Below are 26352 nucleotides of genomic sequence, written 5' to 3' on the forward strand. Positions count from 1 at the left end.
TGTGGCCGGACCGCGTGCTGGTGGTCGGCGGGTCCCGGCCTCCGTGATGCTCTTCTCTCGGGTGATGACGGCCTCTTCCTGAGAGAGGAGCCGTTCAGACTTCATTTACCCACACACAGCTCTGCCAGGAGCGAGGCAGACCGGGCGACCGCGGGACCATCTAGCTGTGCGTGAGGGCTTCAGGGTTGTGTGAGGACTGGGGAAGAAGACCGAACGATACCTGAAACCTCTATGATTTTATTAACCAATGTCCCCCCAGTAAATTCAATTAAAAAAAAGGAAAGAAGTGAACATACAAAACACACCAGTGAATCTGAATGAAAGAAATGCCTGTGGCACCATCATTCTTGCTGGAAGGAAGTGTTTTGAAGTATTTGAAAGCGCAGACTTTGGGGTCACCTGCCTCTGCCATTTAATCTCTTTGAACCTCAGTTTCTTTATAAAATGGGGATAAGAACCTCTAAGATGGTTGTGAGGATTAAATGTTTGTCATGGTATTTGGCTCATAACAAGCACTCAATAAATATTAGCTATTAGCTGCTACCATTCCCTTTTTTTTAAATCCTCACCTGAGAATATTTTTCCAGTGGTTTTTTAGAGGGAATAGAAGGGAGAGAGAAAGAAACATTGATCACATCAATCGGTTGTCTCTTGAATGCACCCCAACCAGCGCCTGTACCCTGACCAAGGTCCGCAGGGAGCCTGCATCCCAGGTACATGATGTTTCCATCTTTCTCATGCTCCCTGCTGGGGACTGAGCGGGCAACTTGGCCCAAATGGGGAATGGAACCCTCGAACCCTCCGACGCTCTAACCACTGAGAAAACCAGTCAGGGCAATCATTTCCTCTTTCCATTCTTTCTCTTTCTCTGCTCTTGTCCTTTTTTCCTTTTGTTCTTGAATCTTCAATTCTGTGATGTCCCTTAGATGTGGAGAATGAGAAGAATTGATTGCATCTGGGGGGGGAGGGTTTCCACTGGTCCAAGTGAACACATTATGATCAGATGATCAGTTGCCTTGCATCTCTCCCCGGCCCACAAATGTGTTTTTGTTCCAAGGGAGACATAGGATCTGCTTCTCTTTCAGCCCCCTTTTCTGTACCTCTTTCTCACATGAGTTACTTCAGATTCTCACCCAGAAGTGTAATAAGATCCAAAGTTGTGCAGGCACTGCAGCAAAAGAGATAGAAGGGGTGTTTAGGAAAGAAAGTATAGACATCGCACAGGGGAGCTTAGCAAAGGGAGGGCTTTGGAAGTTCCATAGGAATTTATGTTCATGCTATTGCTCTATCCAGAAACAGGCCAGTGTCTGGATCCTTGCCAGGGATCTCCATTCCAAGTTAAAGATGGTCATATACACTTAGTTTTTCATTATTTAGGTTTTTCCAAGCCAATAATTTGACTCCAATTCCCTTTCCACAGCCACACAGATCTCTGCCAGGCTGCCTCTCATCACAGTCAACCTTTACCCAGAAAATTTATATAAAGGTACCTGGGCACATTGTGTGGGTGCAGGTGTACACACACACACACACACACACATACACACATACACACATACACACATACACATGCCTATTTTTAGAATATTCCAGTATGCAAAAATCTAATAAGGTTAAGGATGAGTCTGAGTTTTATCACAGCACTTTGTATGCAGGGCCCTGCCTAGACACTCAGAGGAGGCTTAAAAAGAGAAAACTCAATCTCTGAATGTAGGGAAAACCCCACCCAAGTAGGGCAACAGGCAGTCCCAGGATCCTAAGGCAGCTTGAGGTGGGAAAGTGTGGCGTGAAGAAACACCCAGTATCTACAGAGTAGCATGTTGCTTGGTGCAAAGTAGTGCAGCATTTATCCTGAGGGGACACAGTAGATAGGAGTGTGTGTATGTGTGAAGAGTAGTCATAAAGGTAACCCGAAGGAGGTGACTATTGGATCATCTTGAACAAGCTGAGGGACAAAGTGGAATAAAAGAAACACATGGGGTAATTTGTGTGTAAAGGAGAGGAGGGAAGCCATTGAGGGAAGTCAGGAGGAACCAAGAAGAGTTATGGCATGGGCCTTGTTGAAAGATTTTGAATGTTACATTAGAGATTCTGTAGGGTGGGCAATAGAGACCCACCACTGATTATCAAGCAAGAAAATGTTGGATCCTTGCTGATTTAACTACATGGGTTTCAGGGGAAATGCTGGAGTGAAAAAACAGACCTGCTTCCTGTGGCAAGGACTGTGCTTTTAAGGGAGTAGGGCTGGAAGGCAGATTCGATCTAGTCCTGGCTCTGTCCCTAACCAGCTGTAGGAATTATTATTCCCCTAGTTTTCTCATCTGAAAAAAGGGGGCTACCTTGGGTGGTTGCCAGAGTCCCCTCTCCATCTCTGACATCCTGTGTTCCCTGAATAACTACTAGGCCTTACCAATGACTTTGTTTTGTGGGACTTGTCAAGACCATTCAGTCATTAAGGCAATATTTGTTAGCACCTACTGTGTGTCAATAGCAGGTAGTGAGGAAAATTCAATGGGGGTAGGATATTGGGATGAACAAAAGCAGATAAAGTCTGCCCCTTAGAGTTTTCAGCCTAGTGAGGCAGCAAGCAGATATTTCATTGATTCCAAGACTCACAATCTAACATTTCTGAAGGCAAGATGCATCTTAAAATCAATGGAGTAGCATGATTTAATTGGCAGGCATTTGTTTTTTGTTAATGCCACATGATAGTAAATCAGAATTCTACAAATAACTGTAAAATTCCAGTGGATAATTGCTGATGGGAAAGGTATATGGTGTACAAGCATGTAAAGGAGGGTACTGACTGGTCTGCTGGGTTGGAGGAAGACTTTTTTGAGGAAATGATGGCTGATAGATGTGAAGGATATGTAGTTGAGATGTGTGGGGTTGGTGGGGAGATTACCTCATGCAAAGGTAGATGCCTGAGGTGGAGAATTGAGAGAAGGTGAGTGTGACTGGAGCACAGACCCAGGAGCTCAGCATGGGTGAGTCTGACAAAGTAGTTGGGAGCAAATCTATTATAGCCTCCCAGGTCTGAGGCAGAAGTTTTGGTCTTTACACTAAGAACAGTGGGAAGCCATTGAAGAGTTTTAAGTAGGTAAGTAACATGGTCTGAGGAGCATTTAAAAATATATATTTTTATTAATTTTGGAGAGGGAGAGACATAGAAACAATGATAGAGAATCATTGATCGGCTGCCCCCTGCAGCACTGGGGATCGAGCCCAAAACCCGGGCATGTGCCCTTGACCGGAATCAAACCCAGACCCTTTAGTCCCGCAGGCCAATGCTCTATCCACTGAGCCAAACTGGTAGGGCCTGAGGTGCATTTTGATGAGCTCATTATGGCTGCAGATTAGAGTGAGAGACCCAATGAAAGGGTTGGTAGGCATGGAGGAGGAAATGGAGAGGAGTAGATGGATTCCAGAAATCTTTAGGAGGTAAAATTAATAGGACTTAGCGATGTATTGAGAAGGAAGAGGGAGGTGTGGAGAGAGACACTCACATTTCTAATCTTGGACAACGGGGGCACCAGTCTCTGACATGGGCAACAAACCACTGGAGCCTGGTAGGACCCACAAAGATAGTTACACAGCATTTGGGAAGGTAGAGTGGATCCTAAGGCAGCTTGAGGTGGGAAAGTGTGACACAAATAATTGGATTTCTTCCCATATGATTCGTTTCTGACTTCCCATGCTAAGGAAAGTATCGGGGCAAGAGCAGGTATGATACAGGACTAGAGGAGTTGAACACAGAAAAGGTGATTCAAGTTGGAGTAGTTTGGCTTACCCCTTCTCTCCTTAGGACAAGAGGGGCAGGAAGAGAGGAGGCACAGATATTGGTAAAGGTAGAGATTAGAAAGTATTTTTAAAAGCTGAGATTTCTTAGGCAGATGGTTTGATATGCCTTGGAAGCAAAGAAGAGTCCCGGTTTCGTGGCTCAGTGGTTGAGCATTGACCTATGAACCAGATCATGGTTTGATTCCCAGTTAGAGAACATGCCCGGGTTATGGGCTTGATACCCAGTATGGGGCGTGCGGGAGGCAGCTGATCAATGATTCTCTCTCATCGTTGTTTCTATCTCTCAACGTCCTCTCTGAAATCAATTTTAAAAAACCACGCTATTAAATCTTTTTTAAAAACGAGAAAGCTACATTAAAAATAAGTAAATGAAAAGAAAAAGATAGTCCAGAGGCCAAAGGGACAGTGAGCACTATGCAGGACTCTGGTGCCTTCCTTTAAAAAAAAAAAAAAAAGCTGAGATTTCTCAACAAAGGAATAATTAATTGGGCAGCAGCAAGGTGGCTGTTGGATCACCTTTCCCTGGGTCTCTTCCCTCCCCCCCCCCCCCCACCTCCTTTCAAGCAAAGAGGAGGAATGGCAGGGCCTTTTGGCTGCATTTCCACACCTCAGTTTACTCAAAGTTTTTTTGAATGGGTGACATAGTCATATGATTGCATATTTAAAAGTTACAAAAGGGCATATAGTGATAAATCTCCTTTCCACCTCAGTCCCCCTCCCACCAATTTGTCATCTTTTGTTTCCGATTTTTATACAAGTGATAAAACTTTGCAACACTTTGCTTCTCCCCCCATTTGTTAATATATCTTAGAGGTTGTTTCATATCAAGACAATGAGCTTCTTCATTTTTTATGCCTGCATAGTATTCCATTTTATGTTTGTAATTTCGTAGTTCCGTAATGGTAGATATTTAGGCTGATTCTAATCTTTCGTTTTTACAAATAATGCTGAAATGGAAATCTTGTGTAGACATCATTTTGGCCATCTGGGCCTTTATCTGTAGGATGAATATTTAGAATTGGAAGGTTCTATATAGAGAGTATTTGTTCACTCACTTGTCATTCATCTATCCAGTATTTATTGAGTGCCCATTATGTGCCAGATATTCTTGCAGGTTCCAGGAATCCAACTTTCAACAAGTCAGACATGATCCCTGCCCTTGTGGAATGTTATTACCCTCTATTAAAGGGAAACAAAAAAGGAGACCAGACAGAGAATAAATTGGGAGGATCTGCTTTAAATAGAGTCAGGAAGACTTCTTAGAGTAAGTGATATTTAAGCTGAGAACTAAAGGATGGGACATGGCCAACCATTAGGTGTAGGATGGGGAAGCCTAGGCTATTCAGAGCCTCACCCAGAGACGAGGAGTTCAGGATCTGTAGGGGACATACTGGGGCTAGCGTAGAGGTGGAAGTGAAAAGACCCCGGTAGTGTGAGGGCAGGGTGGGCTGTCTATCTCTTTCATACTCCTTATCTATATTTTAAAAATATGCCACATAAGTCAGGGGAGGAGGAGTACAGCTAAAGAGATGAAGGAGGTGATTGGGCGTGGAAGATATCAAAGAATGAGTGACTAAAGATGAGGCCAGACAGGGGAGGGTCTGGTAGTAGAGGAGAGTTAGGGAGGCTAGTACTTATGAAGGACTATTTATTATTTGTGTTTAGAGGGCTCTGTACCTGGCTGAATTCAGGTGGGGAAACAGGAAAAGAGGCCACTTCCTTCCTGGATATTTTATGAATGAGAGGCCACAGTTTAACTGGTCTGAGGGAGGCATAGCTTTGCCTGCAAGCAGGAGAGTGGATGAAATGCCTTGGGCAGAGCCAGTCTGCCTGTAGTGCAGCCTCCAACCTTTCTGTGGCTTTAGCAAAATGGAAACTTCTAAATTAAAGATGACATCGAAGGGACGCAGCCAGCTGGCTCTGGGCTGGTGGAAGAGAGAGCAGACATATCCAGGGCTCAGAGCTGGGAGTGGGCAGGAAGTTGGTCTTGGAGACTCTTTCTCTGAAGTTTATGCTCCTTTTTTATCCTCACCCCTCTGTTTCCCTTTTGCAAACGCCCATCTCTTTGCCTATCCTGGGTCCTATGACTTTTCTCTCCCTCAACAGTCGGTTCCCGATTCTGGTCCCCGGCCCCCAGCAGCGCCTGCCCCCTTCCCACCGGGGCCCCCCATGATGCCACCACCCTTCGTAAGTTTTATGTCTTTCCCTGGGCTTGGCTTTTCCAGCCTGCACCCTTTAATTCCCCTGTCCCTAGCACTGCTGCACGGTTTTCATGTAAAAAAAACTCTTTTCTGCTAACCTTGGAAGAGGGATGGTTTTGTTGGGTTATTGGGGTGGGAGATGCTGCTGTTCAGCTCTCCGTTCATAAAGTTGACAGTTCCTCCTTTGTCTTTTTGTCCTGGGGACATACTGGGGCTAGCGCAGAGGTGGAAGTGAAAAGACCCCAGTAGTGTGAGGGCAGGGTGGGCTGTCTGTCTCTTTCACTTCTCCTTATCTGTCTTTTAAAAATATGCCACATAAGTCAGGCTGGAGTAGCAACTGATGGTCATTGAATTGGAGAAAAAGGGGTGGGAGGCAGGGAACTAGGGATTTGGGTACCTGGACACATGCCTTTTGGCCCTGCATCTGAGAAGCCTCTTTGAGGAGAGTTGCTAAAGAAATGGAGCCTTCCAGCTGCAGTCTAGTGTTGGTTATACTTTTCTTTTCCTTCTCCCTTCCTTACCTCTCAAGAAGCTGTGTGCTTGCCTGTTAGACCCAGAGGACCCCCCAGTTACCAGTCTTTCTCAGTGGTGAGGAGGGTGGCAGTTTCATACTTGGTGCTTAGCAAGCTAAACTTTGGAATTGCCTCAGAGCCAGGGTGGAAGGTTCAGGTGAGAGATAAGTGGATGTTTTCTGCCAGAACCAAGGCAGTGTCTTCTCTGCTCAGCATCTCTTCTTTTCCTCATTTCCAGATGCCCCCTCCAGGAATCCCTCCGCCCTTCCCTCCGATGGGGCTACCGCCCATGAGTCAGAGACCACCAGCCATCCCCCCCATGCCACCTGGCATCATGCCCCCAATGCTACCACCAATGGGGTCACCACCACCACTCACACAGGTAATCCTCTCCTCTGCACCAGGACCTCAGAAAACCTGTCAGTTTATCTGGGGATGGAGATGAGAGTTGGGGATCTGGACTTCAGGAACTGGGGAGGGAAGGTAGGGAGCATTGGGACAGGCCAATGTGGATTTGTCTGCTGAATGACTGGAAAAAACTCTCAGGCTAGGCTAGAAGCCCATAATCCCGCAGGGGATTGCCTGAGGAGGTGCCCATGTGAAGATCATGAACACAACAGAATCCCTTAGGTCCCTGCCAAGCCTGTGCCTGCCCCCACCTCAGTAGCTGGTTTTTGTCTTTATATCCATAGATACCAGGAATGGTTCCTCCCATGATGCCAGGAATGCTGATGCCTGCAGTGCCTGTCACCGCAGCGGTAAGCACTGGGGCCAGCAGGAAGCAGCTCTGCATTACAGCACTGTGGGGGTCTGATTGGGAGTTCAGGGATATGGCCTCCATTCTTTCTCTCTTCTCATCGGGTCCATCCTGGTTCCTGTCAGCATTCCCCACACTTGAGTCCTCTCCAGCCATGTACTTAGCTCTTCTGTTTCTCACTCTTCCCCAAAGGCATATACATCCTCTGTTATTCGCCATTGTGTCCATCTCCCTTAAGGAACACACTCATGCCAGACACTGCTTGACCTCACAGAGCTAGCACTGTGGACACTTAAATACAGTCCCTCTTCATGTCTTTTTAGTCTCTGGAGAAAACAACAGCACTTGAGGATCTCGCTGTACCTTCTTGTGCTGTTGCTCAGTGTAGTAGCGTCTGGGTAGGATGTAGAATTTGGCATCCACTGTGGAAGGGATGGGTCTCAAGAAAATACTCTCCCTTGAGGAAAACGAAGAAAGGAGTCGCTGTGTGATTCCCCCTGGGGATCCTAGAGCCACCACCCGGGAGGGTGGGGCAAGCATGTTAGGTAGCAGGACACATGGATCTTGGCCTGGCCTGCTTCTCGATCCCCCATGGCCTGGGTCCTGGAGGCCACTGGGCTTGGCCCCAACCCTTCCCCCTCCTCTTTCTTCGGCAGACGGCTCCAGGTGTGGACACCGCCAGCTGTGAGTCTTCTGGGGGCCTGCTCCCCCCAGGCTCGGAGGTCGGGGGGTACAGGGGAGAGGGGACTAGAGTCCACCCTGGATCATGCCTGTTGGGATGCCAGGGAGCCTGGGATGTTGATGGGACCAGGGGATATATATTGGGGATGGAGTAAGGGAGGAATAGATGGGGATAAGATGCAGGTTGAAGCAAGGATTTAGTATCTTTCCTTTGGCTTCTTTTCTAGCTGCTGTGGCTGGGACAGGCCCTCTGGTGAGTTCTTCCAGCTCAGGGATCTCTGGGTAGAAAGGCTGAAAGTGGGGGGCTAATGGTTTAGTCTTTGGGGTGAGAAGAAGCTTTGGGAAAGGGGCCTTGACCACCATTCTGTGCCCCCCCCCCTCCCCCAGAGGGCCCTATGGAGTGAGCATGTAGCCCCTGATGGGCGCATCTACTACTACAATGCTGACGACAAGCAGTCCGTGTGGGAGAAGCCCAGCGTGCTCAAGTCCAAGGCGGAGGTCCTGAGCTGGGCTTTCTGGCCCTTCCTTTCAGCTGCCCTGACCCTTCCAAGTGCTTGATCTCCCCTGAGTCTATAAACCATACACATTATAGTTCCTCTGATCCCAAGATCCCTGACAACCCCAACCTCCCTAGGATCTCAGGAAGTCCATCTTGCCCCATGTTGAGCCAGGCCAGGTGGTAGCTAAAAAATCCTGGGTCCCTCTACTCACTGCATCCCCTTAGTTCCATCAGCCCACTGATGTCGTCTGACCCATCTTCTTATAGCTGCTGCTGTCCCAGAGTCCCTGGAAAGAGTACAAGTCGGACACAGGCAAACCTTACTACTATAACAACCAGAGTAAGGAGTCCCGCTGGACCCGGCCGAAGGACCTGGATGACCTCGAGGGTGAGGATGGTGGGCCTGGGTAGGGGCCTGTGGAGGGTGGCCCTTGCTACCCTGTGACCATGTATTTTTCCCATTGCAGCTCTAGTCAAACAAGAGGCTGTAGGGTAAGTAACTTGCTCATCTTGCCCACCTATCCATCCATACTTGGGGCCACCTGAGGGGTGGGACTGGACTCTCTCCCCATGATCCCTGCTCTGTGGAAGGAAGAGCGAATGCTCAGTCTCCTTGTGGAGTGGTTCACTCTGTCCCCAGTCCTTCTCAGAATAGAGTCCTGCCAGCCCTTGACCACCTCTCCCTGCTCCATTCTGGATTCTGCCCTTCCGGCTCGTCTGCAGGAAACAGCAGCAGCAGCCCCAGACACTACAGACACAGCCTCCTCAGCCACAGCCTGAGCCCCCACCTGCGCCTCCTGGCCCCACCCCACTGCCTATGAGCCTCCTAGAACCTGAGCCAGGTGGGAATGAAGATTGCGATGTGTCAGACGCTGTCCAGCCCCTGGAGCAGGGGTTCCTGCAGCAGCCAGAGGAGGGCCCCAGCAGGTGAGGCTGCCCCCACAGCATTCTGGATGCTGGCCTCGGGTTACCAGCCTGGTTCAACCTTTTACCTCTACTAGGCCTCTTGGGAAGGATCTGGGGATCTGGGCATGACCTCTAAAAGGCAGAAAAGGGCTGCCCTAGGGAGCAAGAAGGGCGCGGCTTGCTGTTGATCACCCAGGGCACTGAAACCTACGGGGGCTGGGGGATGTGGTGGCTGAGTCTCCTTTGCTTCCCCAGTTCTGCTGCACAGCATCAGCCACCACAACAGGAGGAAGAAGAATCAAAGCTAGAACCAGAGAGGTCTGGCCTCAGTTGGAGTAACCGTGAGAAGGCAAAGCAGGCCTTTAAGGAGCTGCTGAGGGACAAGGTACGGGAGATGGGGCTCCCAGGGTAGGCCTGGAGGGGGCTGGAGGGGGCCAGGCTCTGTGACACCCACCTGCTCCATTCCAGGCTGTCCCCTCCAATGCCTCATGGGAACAGGCCATGAAGATGGTGGTCACCGACCCCCGTTACAGGTAGGCCTGGGCAGAGGGAGCCAGGCCTTCAGATCCTGTTCATGAGAGCAGCTGGGTCAGGGACTCCCTGAGAAACCCCAGCTCAATATTTGGGCTCCAAGGGGCCAGGGTCAGGAGAGTGGTAGATGAGTGAAGGTTCAAGTGGAAGAGAAGCTATCGAGGACCTCCAGGAGGGAAAGGTGTCTGACATGAGACATTCAATAAATGTTTGTCGAATTGAAGTGATTTGAATTAATTGGGGGAAGTGGGGAGGTTAGGGCAGATCCCTGACTGCAATTTGAGCACCCAAAGCATCAGGGCCGGACATTATCAGTGTCCTGGAACCCGTCTCTTCCCCTCACTACCTCTCACCCTTCCCCACATCCCAGACATTTTTCTTGCCTCCCTGTACCCTGGAGCCCCTGCAGCCTGCTGTGCCCATGCTAGACCCCTCACACAGGTCTGTGGAGACCTGTTCCCAGTGTGCCATGTATGAGCCACAGGGTGGCTCAGGCTGACTCCTCTATTCCCACCCAGTGCCTTGCCCAAATTGAGTGAGAAAAAGCAGGCATTTAATGCCTACAAGGCGCAGCGGGAGAAGGAGGAGAAGGAAGAGGCGCGACTGAGGGCCAAGGAGGCCAAGCAGACCTTGCAGCACTTCCTGGAGCAGCATGAGCGCATGACCTCCACCACCCGCTACCGGTCAGGGGCCTGGGCTGGGGCAGGGCTGGGGGACCCTGAGACCACATGTGCCCAGGGCCTCTGGTCTCTGCCTGCCTACCCACAGCTCATGTGCTCCACAGGCGGGCGGAACAGACCTTTGGGGAGCTGGAGGTCTGGGCTGTGGTCCCCGAGAGGGATCGAAAAGAGGTTTATGATGATGTCCTCTTCTTCCTGGCCAAGAAGGAGAAGGTAATAGTCACTGGGCTGTTTCCATCAGCTTCAGTCTCATCTTAGAGTCTTCATGTCTTTGCTCCTTATGGACCAGGGTCATTAATTTCTCCGATGCCCCAGGGTCCTAGCTCCTTACTCTGAAGCTGACGTAGCACTTGCACATCCCTTCATTTCTGCTCTGGGCCTACAACCCGGGGCATGGGAGGACAGGAAGGACTCTCTGAGGGGTTGATCTGTAACCTGTGCTCCTTCCCCTTTGTGGGGACATGAAAACCTTGCATCTGGCCCTCCTAGGGTTCCCTAGCTACCTTCTTTTCCCCAAAATCCTCCTCTGCCCAGGACCACTTAAGTACTTCGGCCTGCCCTGCCTCTCCAGGAACAGGCCAAGCAGCTCCGGCGCCGCAATATCCAGGCCCTGAAGAGCATCCTGGATGGGATGAGTAGCGTCAACTTCCAAACCACATGGTCCCAAGCCCAGCAGTACCTCATGGATAACCCCAGCTTTGCTCAGGACCATCAGCTTCAGAGTGAGCCCGGGCCTCCACTCCCACCTGTCCCTTCCCCTTCCGTCATTGACCTGGGTCCCCAGAGCCTATTTCACACATCTCACCTGTACCTCCTGTCCTCCCGGACATCTAGGAGTCCCCAGCACTCAGTCCCTGGACTCCGGAGATGCCAGAATGCTCAGGTTACCCTCTCCCTCCGGGGTCCACTGTTGTCTAGAGATGTGTGTCCTTGGAGGAAGAACTTGGGATAGAAATCAGAAGACCTGGCGATGAGGACTGTTACAGCTGATGTGAATTGTCTTAAATTGTCACGGCACTGTGGGCATTAACTAGTCACACGTGTTACGATAAGCTGCTGTTGGCCTGTAATCACTGGCAATATCAGAAATACACTTTCTGAAGTTGGATCACAGCCTGATTGATTCCCAGTTCCATAAACTGTGAAGCCTTAGATCCTAAGAGAACTGATTTCATAAACATGATGACTTTGGTAACTAAATTTACAAGAGCTGAATTCTTGCTGATTTTTTTCTTATGCAATTAATGATTCCTCCTCAAGAACAACCGTTCCAGTACTCCCTCCCACAGAACCCGGTTATCACATTGCCCCACCATCCTGGCTGTCCCCAGCACCTACGGGGGCGGCATCCTCAAAGCAGTGGGGCTGTGGGGAACCGAGAAGGTATCCCACTGGTGTAACACCTGCTGAGCCTCCTTTCTATGGTTAGACATGGACAAGGAAGATGCGCTGATCTGCTTTGAGGAGCACATCCGAGCTTTGGAGAGGGAGGAGGAGGAGGAGCGGGAGCGGGCCCGGCTTAGGGAGCGGCGCCAGCAACGCAAGAACCGGGAGGCCTTCCAGGTATCTTTGCCACCCCCTGGAACAGAGCTCAACTCTGCCATATCAGGCCCACTGTTTTGTCTGTGCCCAGCTCTGTTCTATCTCCACAAGACCGCTTTATGCCTATAGGTTTCCTATGCTGTGTCCCCTCAACTTGGCTTTGCTCCTTTAGGGAGATGAGATGTATGCACCACCTAGAAACTGTCAGCAGAGAGTACCCTAAAGGCAGCTTGGCAGCCAGGGGAAGCCAGACAGGCATAGCTTATCCTCCAGGTTGGAGGTGGCAAATGTGGTGGTAGTGGCTGTAACACAAAGCGAAGTTGAAGCCAAGTCAGGAAGATGGTGCTGCAGGCCAGTTTTGTGTCTTTGCCTCCCAGCCTGGCTCACTCCCATGTTTTAGTCTGTCCCTCTCTGTATTTACATTCTTCCCTTTCCCATTGCTCTCTGCCTCCCCATCTGTGTCTCTTCATCTCTGCCTCCCTGGCCTGCATTTCTTCAATCTGGATTGTCCCTGCCTCTCCTGCCATCTCCTGTCTTCCTCCTTTGGCTCCACCTTCCTCCCTGTCTCACTCTCCCTATAACCGGCCTTTCCCTGCACAGACCTTCCTGGATGAGCTGCATGAGACAGGGCAGCTGCACTCTATGTCCACCTGGATGGAACTGTACCCAGCGGTCAGTACTGATGTCCGCTTTGCCAACATGCTGGGCCAGCCGGGTAAGACAGCTGGGCTCCCCTTCTCTGGCCTGGCTTCCTGCCCTGCCAGCCTCTCTGCACCCCCACTCCCGGGTCCTGACCCGACCCTCAGGCCTTGGGAAGCTGCCACCGCCAGGCCCCCCACCCTCCCTCCCCCCGCAGGCTCCACCCCTCTGGACTTGTTCAAGTTCTATGTGGAGGAGTTGAAGGCACGATTCCATGATGAGAAGAAGATCATTAAGGACATCCTTAAGGTGAGGGAGGCCTGGGGTTGTGATGGATGCAGGCTGGGTACAGGGCACGTTCCAGACAGGACTCCCTGATAAGTCCTGTTTTGCAGGAGCATTGCAGCTCAGTTCAGTAGATATCTACTGTGATCCCTTATGTGGCCTGGGGACACAGAAATGAATAAGATGCCATTTCTGCCCATAAGGAGCTCATGGCCTAATAGGAAGATAGATGTGACAACTGTTATACAGAAGGACAAGTGTTATTACAGAGACAAGAATCAGAAGAATTGGCATTTAAAATGCACTTTTAAGAACAACTAGGTAGAAGAGGGTGGAGGTCCTGGGCATAAGGAACTGCAGGTGCAAAGGCGAGGGGTGGACAGGGTTTGAGGAACAGGAAGCATAGTTAATCAAAGCCCACAGACAGGTTCCTTCTGGTCTGCCAGTGTTTTAGAAAAGTTTGGAATTTTTGCTAACATTTTAAGATCAACAGGTTGCACATCTTCAGCTTCTTTTGGAAATTTGGATTGTTTGGTAGCACTGGACTGGTTTTGCAAGGCATTCAGTGGACTCCAGCTGAGATGCCACTGTCTCTTAGAAGGGGTATGGCATCCTTAGCGTCACTCCCTGTCAGGCAGCGAGTTCAGTCGACATTTACCATCGCACATACACTTTACTTTTCTTATACTGAAGAAATAGTTCTGAATATCCATGTCTATCAAAGGTGGATAAGTGAGTGATGGACTATGAGAGCCTTGTGTTTCTGATGAAGAAAACAGAGAAAGCATACTTAGTGGAAGTGAAGGACATTCTAATGCATTCGAGGAGGCAATAGGCATAGTTGTTAGGAGCATGACTGAAGGCAGACTACCTGGGGTAAAAGTCCAGCTTAACCACTTACTAGTTGTGTGACTGTGGGCGGATTATTTAACCTTTCTGAGCCTCAGCTTCCTCATCTGAAAAATGGGCGTTTTCTACCAAAGCATACCTAATTACGAAGGGCAGTAACTTGGTACTTGAGGTGAGAAAGATCTGAGAATAAAGCTGGAAATGCCCCACTGCACTCAACATTTCATGTGTTTTGCCTTATAAATTCATGCGGGTATTACATTTTAATACCGTGTTGCTTCTCTAATTAATATAAACTTAATATTTTAAAATTACTGACCTTAAGTAAGACATACCATATTGTCCTGTGGCTTCCTCTGTTTCTCTGGAACCACATGTCCCAGTTTGGAAGTAGAGCCCTCTGTGTAAATTCCTTGACTGCTAAAATTTGGATTTTTATTTTGTAAGTACTGGGGAGCCGAGGAATGATCTGATCAGATGACGCCTTGGAAAAGCCCTGGTGAGAGTGTAGCGTAGTACCTCTCAGACTGTGTTGTATCCTTAGGAATAGGATAGTACCTGAAGCCTCAGGATACTAAAAGTGATAGTGGCAAGTAATTAAAATAAAATCTGGGCTTGAGTCATCTTCTCCTAACTCCCTCTGAGACCACTGCTCTGCTGTCTGAGCCATGTGATAGGAAAGTGTGAGCAGCCCTGGATTCTCAAGGCCGGGTCAGAGGTGTGGGAGGTGAGCAGGGAGAGCAGTCAGGAGGCGACTATAGGGATCTAGGTGGGAATTGAGCTCAGGCAGGGCACTGGAGGTGGCAGGTGAGAGAACGTAGTGTTCCAGCTCTTTCAGACTACCTAGGTTTTCTCAGAGGTGCCTTGGGACAAACATGGGGGTAAGGGAGGATGGAATGGTATGCTCTTTCCTCTATTTACATGTACAGCAGCCTCTCTTTTATACATCGAGGTTCTGTATAAGATTTTTATTGAAAAAAATGTTTCTGCTGTTAAAAAAATGAAAGTTTAAAATAGTAGGATAGTCACCCAGAAGTAAAATTGACAGATGTGTGTGTGTGGAATTAAGGGTAAGGAATAAGTGAGGCGAGAGGGGATGATGGCACCATTGGTAAGGATTAAGCAGGAAGAACAGGGCTGGAGAAAATAAGAATTTCATTTGAGAAATTATTCTTAAAAACAACCTTGGGGCCAGAAGAAATAAACTAAGCACCATATATTAAATAGAATCTATAATATTAAAAGCATAATATGCTAATTAGACCAGATGTCCTTCCGCATGAAGCCGGGGCTGCGAGGAAAGCCTGGGTCCTGGGTGCCAGAGGGAAGCCGGTGCCAGCAGCCAGTGGAAGGAAGGCCTACTCTTGCACAAATTTTGTGCATCAGGCCTCTAGTAATCATATAAAGTAGAAATCTAGTCCCAGGAGAGCTAAATTTTATTGGATGCTTAACTTTTAGTACAAGTGCTCTGGTACTACTGACAGGCCTGTAGAGGCCTATCACTGAGTTCCATCTCTCCACACCTCTGGAGAAAGAAGCTGCTTTAGGTACTTCCTCTTCCCCTTTTGGGATTCTGCCTACAGAAGGTTGACAAGCCCAGGAGGCCCTGTGGCCATTCACCAATCAGAGAGGCTGTGGTGGTGCCTCACCCCAGAGGATAATGCAGAGAGCCCCAAACTTGGAGCAGCTGGGAGATATGGGGGGAGCTGCTGAATTTGAAGTGCCTATGAAATACCCAATCTAGTATGGGTCTGAAAATGAGAGATGGAGAATGAGATTGCTAGGGACAGTGTCAATTGAAAAGACTAAGTGCTGTTCTCAGGTGCATACGTGCCTGCAAGAGATACAGTAAAAGGGGTCAGAGAGACAGGAGGGGACCTTGGAGGGGAGCATTGAAGAAGTGAACAGCAGAGGTGCTGAGGACCAAATGAGCAAGGACAGAGAAGGGGCCCGCTTAGGACATGAACAGCCTTTGGGAGAGCAGTGTCCATGAAGAGGGTGGAGTGGGTGCAGCACAAGCTTTAAGAGTTAGGTAACTCCTGGCTGTTTATTGGTTGAGACCTCTGCAAGTTATATAATGGCTCTGAACCTCAGTGTCCTTGTCTGTAAAATGGGGATAATTTTATGTGCATGGATGTGAGAATTTAATAACATTTGTATTGTCTTGCTTATGGTAGGCTCAATAAATGTTTATTCATTTTCCTTTGTGCTACATTTAAATATTTTGAAACAAAGGAAAAGAAGCAGGTTGTTAAGCTTTAGGAAGGGTGGAAAGAAGTTCCAGGTTAAGTGAGGTGTGTGTGTGATGGAAGGAGTCAGTGAAGAGGTGAGATTGAAGCGTTCAGTTTCCTAAGAGAGAGATTGGTATGTTTGAGAAGGACTGGAGAGTGTGAGTTGAAGAAGTCCTCTTGGAAGAAGCAAGAAGAGTATGCCTTTGCCATTGGCAGCAAGTTAGAGCTTTGTGGAGAGAGAGGAAGGGAAGTTGGGCCTGTGCCCCAGCTGGAGAGCCAGACTTCAAACCGAGTTGTCTTGGGCCAAGTGAGATAACTTTCCTAAGTCTCTGTGTTGTGAATCTTAGATGAGAATCACAGAGCCTGACTTATGGTGCTTTGAGAATGTGAGGTGTTTGGGAGTTGCACATCTGATGGCCTCTGTTTCTCCTGTGGGTCAAGTGATCTATGTGGGTGTCGTGCCTACGAGTATGGGCTTTGGTGTTAGAAAGACCTGGGGTAGAGCTCTCATTCAGCCATATACTTATTAGCTATTTGCCTTTGGGCAAATGCTCTGGTTTCTCTAAACCTTGGTTTCTCCTTCTGCATAAAATTAAGAGACTAGGATTCAGTGCATAAATTTAGAAAGGTGAGGATTAAATGAGAGGCGTATGAAGCACTCAGCATGGTAGCTAGTACTAGTAAGCACTCAATAAATACAGCCCAAGAGTGGGACCAGCAGAGGTTGACTGAGAATGCAAGGAACTTACTGAGCAGCAGGAGGGCCCAGAGGGGGCCCAAGCTTTAAACCAAAGGAACAAAGATCTAATTGTGAGTCTACCACCATGAACATGCCCCATCTCATCTGATATTGGAAGTTAAGCAAGGTCGAGCCTGGGTAGTGCTTGAATGGGAGACTACCTGGGAATACCAGGTCTATAGACTTTCAAAAAAAGAAAAAGAACTAATTATGAGGAACTCAGGCATTAATCTGTAGGCACGGCACACACACACCCTGCTTCCTGTCAACCTTCCCCATGTGATCCAACCCTCTAGTTCCCTGTGACAACCACAGCAAGGCTAGGCATGGGGCTTAGTCATTAGGTGGTGAAGACTTGGGCAATGTGGTTTCTGGATGCATCCTAGTCCTGTGGATCTCTTGGGGTGGGGACTTCTTGAGCATCCTGTGGTTGGACCCCTCTGCCTGCCCTGGAGGTGCCCTTGCTTCATGCGCTGCTGTGCCCACAGGACCGGGGCTTCTGTGTGGAAGTGAACACAGCCTTTGAGGACTTCGCCCACGTCATAAGCTTTGACAAGAGGGCTGCTGCGCTGGACGCAGGCAACATCAAGCTGACCTTCAATAGTGTGAGGGGTTGGGCAGGGCGGGGCTGTAGCCAAGGCTTCTGCTGAAACTCATCCCGTGTATTATTTCATTCCTTCTCGCTCACTGCCCCAGTGTAACTATACCCCAGTTCAGGGGATGTTAGGAGCCCAGACCCCAACTTCCCACCTCCTAAGGTATGCCTGAATGGGGCCCAGGCATCCACCCCCCTGGGTGACCCTGTACTGTGTGCTTTTTGCCCTCAGCTACTGGAGAAAGCAGAGGCACGGGAGAGAGAGCGGGAGAAGGAGGAGGCACGAAGGCTGCGGCGCAGGGAAGCTGCCTTTCGAAGCATGCTGAGGCAGGCCGTGCCTGCTCTGGAGCTGGGCACTGCTTGGGAAGAGGTCAGGACTGCAGCCTGCCACCACACGCCACCCCCTCAGTCCTGAGGGCAGCGGTGCTTCTCCACCAGTGGGGGCTCACCCCACTCATAATACAGCTGGGGCCAGCTCTGGCTCCCTTCCTTCCTCCGCCCCAGCCCTGCCCTGTGCTCATGGCGGCACCCATGCCGTGCCGGGGCTGGTCTGATCAGCAGTGCTCTCCCGTTCAAGGTCCGTGAGCGCTTTGTGTGCGACTCAGCCTTTGAGCAGATAACCCTTGAGTCGGAGCGGATCCGGCTCTTCCGGGAGTTCCTGCAGGTACTGGAGGTGAGGCAGAGCTTCTGGTCCTGTGCACCTGTCCCAGTTGCTTGAACACCTGAGGGCAGCTCCAGAGACCTCCCCCGCCTTCTCAGGCTCTTTTCCCTGGACATTAAGGAGGGGGAGGTCTTAGGTAACCTGGATAGTCCTGAGGCTAACCCTGGTGCCTTCCTTACCCCTGCCTCTTCCAGACTGAATGCCAGCACCTCCACATGAAAGGCCGGAAGCACGGCAGAAAGGGCAAGAAGCACCATCGCAAGCGTTCCCACTCGCCCTCAGTAAGTGGTGGGTAGAAGGATATGGGTGAGGCTGGACTGTCTTGGGGAAATAACTTTTCTTACTTCCCTCTGTTATCTCCCTGGGAGGGAGATTTGAGGATTCTTTTGGCCTTGGATCCTCCTCTCTGCCCCAATTCCCAGACTAGAGGGCTTCTGGGATGTCGGCCTGACATGTATCTGCTGATTTGCCCAGGGCTCCGAGTCGGAAGAGGAGGAGCTGCCCCCACCATCTCTCCGGCCCCCCAAGCGGAGGCGGCAGAACCCCTCCGAATCTGGCTCTGAGCCCTCTTCCTCACTTGATTCATTTGAAAGTGGGGGTGCTGCCCTTGGAGGACGGGGCTCCCCATCCTCCCGCCTTCTCCTTGGATCAGGTAAGCAGCTGGGAGCTGGAGAAGTTAGCCCAGACTGAGGAGGCCCTGGGAACCACAGCCCCTGCGGGTGGAGTGGGTTGGGAGGGCTGCACCTGCCGGAGAGGAAGAACTTCCCGTCCCTGGAAGGGAGGAAACCTGACTGAAGACTTCCTTGGCAGGTCCCTGTCTGAAGAGTGAGCAGACAGATGGACTGTGGCAGAGGAAAGGGTGATCCCTCCCTTCTCCCAGGAACTTAGTGGGGGGTTTCTATCTCCAGATCATGGCCTTCGGAGAGCCAAGAAACCAAAAAAGAAAGCTAAAAAGAGAAGACACAAGTCGGTGCGTAGAGAAGGAACTTCGGCCCAAGGCCCTGCTCTTGTGTGAGATCTCTTCCACCCGCCTCCAGCTGTCCTTCACAGGAACTGAGGGGGCGGGCTCTGGACTCTTACAGAACAGTCCTGAGAGTGTGACAGACCCGGAGGAGAAAGCTGGCAAGGAGAGTGATGAGAAAGAACCAGAACAGGACAAGGACAGGGAGCTCCGGCTGGCTGAGCTCCCTAATCGCTCCCCAGGTTTTGGAATCAAGAAGGAGAAGGTGAGAGGCAGGTGCCTGGTCCCAGCCCAGGCAGCGCTCTGTCCAGGCCTCCATGGCCTTCAGGGGAGGCAGTGGGTGAGCTGTGCCTTTGCTCCCCCAGACGGGCTGGGACACATCAGAAAGTGAGCTGAGTGAGGGTGAGCTGGAAAGGCGGCGGCGGACACTCCTACAGCAGCTGGATGACCACCAGTGAACTGACCAGCGGCTCTGCCTTGGGTCTGTGGCTACTAGGTCACCCTCACCGTCTGCCCCAGACTTCTTCCTTAGTCTGGTCTGTGTCCATTTTTCCTCAAGTAACCCCACTCCCAACACACCATTGCCAGCACCTGCCAAGGTTGCTCATGGTGTTCAACAGTCCCCTACTTCCCGGACAACTAGTGCAGTCCTTGCCCTCGGCCCCACGAGATTGGTGGTGTATGCCACGTGGGGTGGGTGGTGCCAGTAGATAGAATGTGAGAAGGGGCCTCCAGGGAAGTGACAGGCTGGTGGACACAGCCTGGGTGGCAGAGGGCGGGGTCCTTACCCTTTAGCATCAGTGCCTGCTCCTGCCTGCACGGGGCCCTGGGGCTCCACCACTCCTTCCTCCAGCCCTGGGACCCTGTGTATGTGTGTTTTGTTTTATAAATAACAATATTTATAACATGGCCAGTGGCTCTTTTGTCTTCATATACTACTGGGGTGGGCTGGGGACTGGGCAGGTGCACCCATGGCCAGCAGGGGGCTCTAGTGCCTAATGGTAGTGCCTCCCTTTGTGTGCTTAGAGCTCACTAACCTGATTCCCCTCCCCAGGTTTCTGTGCTCACCTCCAAGCAGATGGCAGCTCTGCCCAGCCTCCTTTCTATCCGCAGGGCTAAGAGCAAACTAAACGGCCACCGTAGCCCTTCACACTCAGAAAGAGGAGTCAGAGTCAGGCCTGTGCTTCAAGCCTTTGTTGAAAGAAGGGCCAGGGTTTATGTACAAGAGAGAAGGGAGATGATACATGTACAAAAAGGAATGGACCCCTGTGTTCCCTTCCAGGGGCTAAGAAACTGGCAGGGGACTGAGAATATAGCAGGTAAGACCACCATATCCCCTGCCCCCTCAAAAAAACAAAAATAAAAAAACGTAGCTGAAGGAGGTGAAGATATTGTTGGCATACCCTTTCTCTAGCTGTCTTGGGGCTAGGGCAGAGAAAACCCCTTTTGCCCACCTCAGCAAGAACCTGGAATGCAAAGGGCTAGGGCCAAGGGCAGTAAGTGTGGCATCTTTCCTCACCCTTATCACTAGGGCACAGCTGAGTAGGGCCCAGGCTTAGGAAGGCCTTGCTCCTGGTAAAAGATGAGCTGAGATTGGCAGGGTCCCAGGGCCCCCCAAGCCTGGACACTCCTCTTGTCCCTCTGGCTCTACTGACAGAGTGGCCTAGGTGTCCCTCTGTAGGCTAAAGCTCGAAATGGTTTTTTCCAGCTAACCCTTGGTGACCCTTCAGGAAAGGAAGTTGAAGACCTTGGAGGCAAAGTGCAGTACTGGAGGCACCAGGGCCGTGCAAGGCCCTCGAAGACCTAGTGCCCACAGTGGCGGCAGGGAAGATGCAGGCTTTGAGAGCTTGGGTGGACACTGGTCGGGAGCAGCATAGCCTCCCGCTGGGCCCTTGGCCGATTCCAGGGCTCCAGGTCCGCGGGTTGGACTTGCAGGACTCTGGGAGTTGAAGTGCTTCTGCCTCTTAGAGGGTCTTAGTGGGGGCCTGGTGCCCGAGGTGGGCCACTGGGTGGGGCCACACTCCTGGCTTGGTGGCGAACGACAATGGGCTGGTGGAGACCTGTGGGGGAGACAGAAGCCTGTAAACAGGCAGGGCAGCCAGGCCAAGCCCACCCTCTGTAGGAACAGCCCCTTCAGGAGCAGCCCACAGGCAGGGCCAGAGAAGAGCCAGCCATGAGTCAGGTGAGAGAAGCTTAAAGACACTGGAGGGGATGGTCAGGGAGATGGCTGGGGTTCTGTATTTTCAGAGGACCAGATGGAGGGTGACTAGAGGCCATGGGGCAGAGAAAGGACAAAGGACCCCCAAGCCCAGTAACAGAGCCATGGGCTCAGCCACCAGAGGCAGTGGTCTGGTCCCTACCCCTTGGTCTTAGTAGAAGCTAGGACAGCATTAGTGGGAGAGATACCACTTCCCTGAGGGCACATGCAGGGCATAAGCCATGCTTCTCAGAGCATGGGGCATGCAGGGAGGGAAGTATGTGTCCCCATCACCACGAGGCAGCCAGAGGATGGTGTCAGGTCATGCATAGGAGGCGGTGCCTGTGGACCCCAGCACAAGTCTTGGGAGATGGGCATGCAGAGGGCAGCTGTGGTGCCCAGTACCTGTCAAGGGCCCCAGCCTTGGGGGTTAACAGTTTGACTCATCATGGTGGGCTGCATCACAGAAGAAGCGTGAGCCCCGCTTGGCAGTACGGGCCGTGAAAGGGACACTCTTCAGCACTGTGGCCCAGGAGAGAGACACCGTGGTCAGGCCTCGTGGCACACGTGAGGTGGGAGGAGAGCCCAGGGAGTATGACTGGGTTTGGGGAGCAGTGCTCGGGCCCAGGGAGGAAGGGCCCCACCTGTGATGATGTCTCAATGGTACCATCTTTCCCTCGTACACAGGCCTGTGCTCCTTGGCCTGGCGCCGCCTCAACTCAGCAATTAGCTCCTGCTGTTGCCACTTGTTCCGCTGGGATGGGGTCTAGGGCCGAGCATTTGAAGGGAAGGGAGTCATTACTAACCTACCACAGGGACGGTTCCTGCCCAAGATGCCGTTCAAAGATGTCCTGGATTGTGTATGGCAGCCTTGCCTGGGAATCCCCTCCCAAAGCCCCTCTCTCCATCCCTTGGGATGCCAGCTTCGGGCCCTCTGGGTGGTCTGTGGGCTCCAGCTCTCCATCTCCTCTCCATTTGCTCCACCCTCTCCTAATTCTTTGCCCAGTTTCCTCCAGGCCTCTGCTCTTGGCCCCACCCACCTTGGCATCCAGTTTCTTGGCTTCCTGAGCCAGCTGCTTCTCCCGCATTACCTCCTCCTGCTTCTTGCGGGCTTCATTCTCTTGTTCTGCTTCCTAAGAACCATAGTGGGGGTGGGGAGCAGTTGTGAAGCTCACACAGGCTAAGGGGAGGGGCTAACTCTGAGGGTGGAGAGTGGGTGGCAGTGGGACCAGCAACCCCAGGTGGCCACCCTCTGGAGGGGCACTTCCTGCCCCAAACAATGACAGGAAGGGCCTGGGCCCCCACCCTGCCCACTAGTTCACAGCTAAGGCCTGTGGCCAGCTTCCATCGCTCCCTCCCAGGACCCAGAGGAAGAGACGGAAAAGGCCAGACTTGAAGCCCAACCCTCTCTCCCCCGATCAGTTTTCTCTCAGCCTTTTTTCTTTAAAAACCTCTCCTGCTCACCTTGTAAGAACGAATGAATCGGACAAATACTGGGAAGAATACAGAAGGAGGTGTGGTCTTGGGACTCTCACCGAAGTAGCGCACAACTGCATTGTAGGCCTCCTGGGGAAGGGTGGGCAGGTGGGGTCAGCCTGGCGAAGGGAAGCCGGCTCCCACCAGGGACAGTGGGCCCACAGAAAGCAGCACCCAGCCCCTATAGGCTAGAGAAGAACCGGGCTCCCAAAGCTCCCTAGAGCGCACCTCACCAGAGCCAGCTGCCTGCCATCCCCACTGTCCCTTACCCCCACGTTAAGCCAGCCCGCCAGCACTTGATAAAACTTCTTTGACCCAAGAAGGAAAAACTCAGCCCACCTAGAGGGGCACAGTGCCTTAAACCTGGTGCTGCCACCAGCCTCCACCCTGTGCTCACCTCCGCTGTCTTGGCGTCACGCTGGAGCTTGTCCAATTTGCCTTCATTGGTGCTGAGGAAGCTCCGAAGGACGCTGTTGTCATGCATACTACACTCGCGCCGAATCAGCTCCATGCCCCGGCCCAGCTCCTTCACATCTAGCAGCACATTCTCCAGGGACACTGTGGTCACAGAGCCCAGGCTGAGTCCAGGGCTGGACATGCCCACCTCCCCTCAGCATGGGCTCCCTCAGGTTCTCACGCCCCTGCTGCTTGAGCCACCCAGGGGGGACACAGAGAGGGGCACACCAAGCTAGCCGGGCTCTCACAGGGCAAGAAAAATGAATAGAGGCTGGGAACTCATGACCCCAAAGAGCAAAGTAACAAAGGAAGGCAAGCCAGAAAGACTGCCAGTCTTCAAAATGGCCTGCACCATTTCATGAGTGGGGCAGCAGTAACAGCTACCGATGTCTGAGGGGCTTCATGGTTTTTCTAAGCTCTTCCCACACGTCACAGAGAAACAGTCTGCAGTCTCTGGGGCCAGCCTGAGGAGCTGGGAGTGAAGAGCCACTGTGCCTTCCTCTGCCAGCTCCCAGCCATCCAGGTGAATAGGGCCAGATGGGTCTGGTGCCTGCAAGAAGGCTCCCGCTGGGCTGGCCCCTGCCCATGGCCCCAGCGGAAAGCTTTGAAGTGTCAGAAAGACAACAAGAGCCAGAAACAAAAGGACCCAAGTGTTCCCTCTCCTCACAGCTTCCTGGGATTGTCCTGAGCTGAACACAAGGGCAGGCTCCCCTCACCTGCTGCAGCCTTCTCCACAAAGTGCAGCTCGTGCCAGAAGTTGGCCAGGTCTGGGTATTTCTCCTTCACCGTCAAGGCGATGAAATGCAGCAATGTCATCTTCCTGTCAGTGGACTTGGTGTCCAGCAGCTGGGAGATGGGGGCGAGGGGTAATGCAAGAGGACTGAATATCCTGGCTCCACAGCCGCCTTCCCTCAGGCTTCCCGGCCCCATGTTGCCCCCACCGTCTCACCAGATCCAGGCTTTGGAGCTTGAAGCCATACACAGCACCCCGCTTGCTGCTGTTCATGTAGTTCCCCAGTGCAAGTATGATCTGTCCAGAGACCAGTGGGAGGTGTCAGACCAAGCCCTGAGGGCTACTTCCTTGTCTATATAGCCCCAGGTCCCCACCAGCACCCCCATATACAACCTCTCCCCACCTCCAACATCTGCTTCAGCTTCTGTGAGGACTTGACAGAGGCAGAGGCTGCAATGATGGCATTGAGTTGCTGGAAGGCAAGATGAAGAGCTGAGTAATCCCAGGCCGGCATGGGGCAAAGTCAGCAAGGGGCTGGGAGGATGGGCAGGGCCAGGGAAGTGACCAGCAGGTGGACGGTGGAGATGGGGCTGCAGGTGAGTGTGATCTGGGTGGGGCCCTACCGGCGTGAGCATCTGCAGGTTGTCCTGGAAGTTGCCCAGGAAGGCCATGCCTGCCATTCGCTGGGTCAGCCGCTCCACCTTGCTGAAGAGCAGCATGAAGCGGTCCTCAGCCGCCAGCTCCTCCAAGGGCTGCCGCTCCCGCTCGTATTGCCGCAGCAGCTTCACTTCGGCCTCTGTGGGCAGGAAGCGCATCAGGCACTCCACGAAGTCCACAGGCAGTGTCTGTAGGTCGTACCTATGTAGGAGGGAGGGACCCCTCAGGTCTCGCATTTGCCCATATTATGCATCATCCCTTTATTCTCCAGCTCCTAGAAGGACTGAGGGTGAGGTTTGTGAGCAGGACACAGCCAGAAGCAGAGGACCATCCTAGGAAACATTGATGTCCTGCTTAGAAACCCTTCAACATCCTCCCTTTGCTCAAGTCTCAATACCTGAGCATGGCTTAGGAGGCCCATGCTCAGACTTCTGCCCACCTTTCTATCCTGTCTCTCCTACTCCCCTCCTTACACCAAGGCCACAGCCAATTTTCAGTACCCAGGGCACCAAGCTTCTCCCGCCAGGACCTGTACTGGATTTCATATACTTCCTTCAGGTTGCAGGTAAGATACCACCTCCTCTGGGAAGTCTTCCCTGATTACCCAGCTCAGCTACCGGGCTCTCCGTTCTCCCAAAGCTGCCTGTACCTCCATCACCTTGGTGGTTATTACCCAGCATTACTGGACTGTTCCCACTAGACTGAGAGTTCCTTGAGTGCAGGTCTGGACTGAATTCCCAGCATCTCATACCATGCCTGGCACACGGCATGGATGCAGTAAGTTCTGGCCAAGCCAGTGGATGATTAAGGGGTGTGAGGCAATTCTGCCAATGCCCTGGAATCCAAGGTGGAGAACTGGGTTTCCAACTGGCTGGGGACCAGGGCCAGGTCAGTGGGAGCCTCACGTGTGGATGGCCCTGCAGATCTCCTCAGCTGAGCGGCCAGCCTTGCGTAGGGTGATGGCCAGGTTCTTGGCACGATTGGCTTCCAACAGGGTCACCTTGCTGGCAGCCTTTTGTGCTGTCTTGTTCTTAGAGCAGATGAGGTCAAGGGCAGGGCCCTGGGCTTTCGTCTTGAACAGTTCTTCAAACTTGTCCAGGTCCAGGTCCTGGCAGAGGTTGATGAGAAGGAAAATGCTGTGGCCTCTACTACTAGAGGAGCCCTAGCAGCCCTCCCAGAAGCATCAGCTCAGCTCTGGATCACGGAAGGCTAAGTCTGAGGGCTTTCTCAAGGCCAGGAGGGCAACCTGGTCCCCAGCCCCCATCTTCCCTCTCAGGGCCCCAGGCCCTGCTACCTCCAAGATTTTCTCATCATCAAGTTCGCTGAAGACAGTGCCACTGATCTGGTTGGGTTTCAGTGCTGTCCAGTTAAAGACAGGCAGCCGGAACTTGGTCTTGATAGGCTTCTTGATGCGAATGGCTAATTTGAAAGGAGGACCAGTGAGGCAGGGGCCAAGGAGTGTGTCCCACTAGCCCTGGCCAGAGCCCTGGGAATACTCACCTGACAGGCCTACTGTCAGCACCACAGAGGGAGCAGCACCAGGGAGAGGTGGGGCGGGGGGACATTTGTCTGGGGAAAGAAGAATGGTACAGTGGCCCAGGGGCCAAGAGACTCTTCACAGCCCCCACCCCCCCAATCCCACTTGGCCTTAAAGACTCTCAGTGGCCCTGGCCAGGTGGCTCAGTTGGTTGGAGCGTCGTCTCTTGCACCAAAGGTTACAGGTTCAATTCCCAGACAGGGCACATACCTAGGTTGTGGGTGCA

General features: G+C 51.9%; 2 protein-coding genes and 1 long non-coding RNA gene across 8 annotated transcripts in view; 1 reads left to right on the forward strand and 2 right to left on the reverse strand.

Annotated features, from left to right (window-relative positions):
• Positions 1 to 223: 223 nt before the first annotated feature.
• Positions 224 to 17345, reverse strand: LOC111826613. The gene is made up of 2 exons (XR_002829971.1): positions 13512 to 17345; positions 224 to 1168 (listed from the first exon to the last, which is right to left on the reverse strand). It is a non-coding gene; the product is annotated as an uncharacterized LOC111826613 (long non-coding RNA).
• On the forward strand, positions 1476 to 20120 carry PRPF40B (pre-mRNA processing factor 40 homolog B). 6 transcript variants are annotated; one of them, XM_023756340.1, is made up of 25 exons: positions 1476 to 1486; positions 5908 to 5988; positions 6753 to 6896; positions 7207 to 7272; positions 7928 to 7955; positions 8180 to 8205; positions 8340 to 8450; positions 8719 to 8839; positions 8919 to 8943; positions 9175 to 9378; positions 9613 to 9742; positions 9826 to 9890; positions 10407 to 10571; positions 10673 to 10781; positions 11140 to 11290; positions 11998 to 12131; positions 12711 to 12825; positions 12967 to 13058; positions 17342 to 17458; positions 17681 to 17818; positions 18026 to 18121; positions 18304 to 18390; positions 18584 to 18761; positions 19018 to 19079; positions 19192 to 20120. In XM_023756340.1, exons 2-25 carry the CDS (start codon positions 5971 to 5973, stop codon positions 19459 to 19461), a joined length of 2652 nt encoding a protein of 883 aa, XP_023612108.1. In that variant the 5' UTR covers positions 1476 to 1486; positions 5908 to 5970; the 3' UTR covers positions 19462 to 20120. The 6 variants fall into 6 exon arrangements, with proteins under 6 accessions (XP_023612108.1, XP_023612106.1, XP_023612104.1 ...); XM_006091530.3 differs by lacking the exon at positions 1476 to 1486 and having other exon boundaries at positions 5334 to 5988; positions 19192 to 19335; positions 19436 to 19983; XM_023756336.1 differs by lacking the exon at positions 1476 to 1486 and having other exon boundaries at positions 5333 to 5988.
• A 129-nt stretch (positions 20121 to 20249) lies between these two features.
• Positions 20250 to 26352, reverse strand: part of FMNL3 (formin like 3) — a 56395-nt gene continuing 50292 nt past the window's right edge. Inside the window, 14 exon segments of the mRNA XM_023756335.1 lie at positions 20250 to 21130; positions 21673 to 21789; positions 21912 to 21925; positions 21927 to 22033; positions 22308 to 22400; positions 22732 to 22833; positions 23141 to 23301; positions 23916 to 24045; positions 24149 to 24229; positions 24336 to 24404; positions 24556 to 24790; positions 25495 to 25697; positions 25884 to 26008; positions 26090 to 26158. Coding sequence (XP_023612103.1) covers positions 21698 to 21789; positions 21912 to 21925; positions 21927 to 22033; positions 22308 to 22400; positions 22732 to 22833; positions 23141 to 23301; positions 23916 to 24045; positions 24149 to 24229; positions 24336 to 24404; positions 24556 to 24790; positions 25495 to 25697; positions 25884 to 26008; positions 26090 to 26158 — 1481 coding nt within the window. The 3' untranslated portion in view covers positions 20250 to 21130; positions 21673 to 21697.

This window comes from Myotis lucifugus, unplaced genomic scaffold, assembly GCF_000147115.1.
Source record: "Myotis lucifugus unplaced genomic scaffold, Myoluc2.0 scaffold_91, whole genome shotgun sequence".
In the NCBI taxonomy this organism is placed as follows: domain Eukaryota; kingdom Metazoa; phylum Chordata; class Mammalia; order Chiroptera; family Vespertilionidae; genus Myotis; species Myotis lucifugus.

Coding starts and splice junctions, on each gene's coding strand:
- PRPF40B (XM_023756336.1), top strand. CDS start 5,671: ATGGAAACTTCTAAATTAAAGATGACATCGAAGGGACGCAGCCAGCTG. Junction 7,273..7,927: donor CAGTGCCTGTCACCGCAGCG/GTAAGCACTGGG, acceptor TTTCTTCGGCAG/ACGGCTCCAGGTGTGGACAC. Junction 8,840..8,918: donor GGACCTGGATGACCTCGAGG/GTGAGGATGGTG, acceptor TTCCCATTGCAG/CTCTAGTCAAACAAGAGGCT.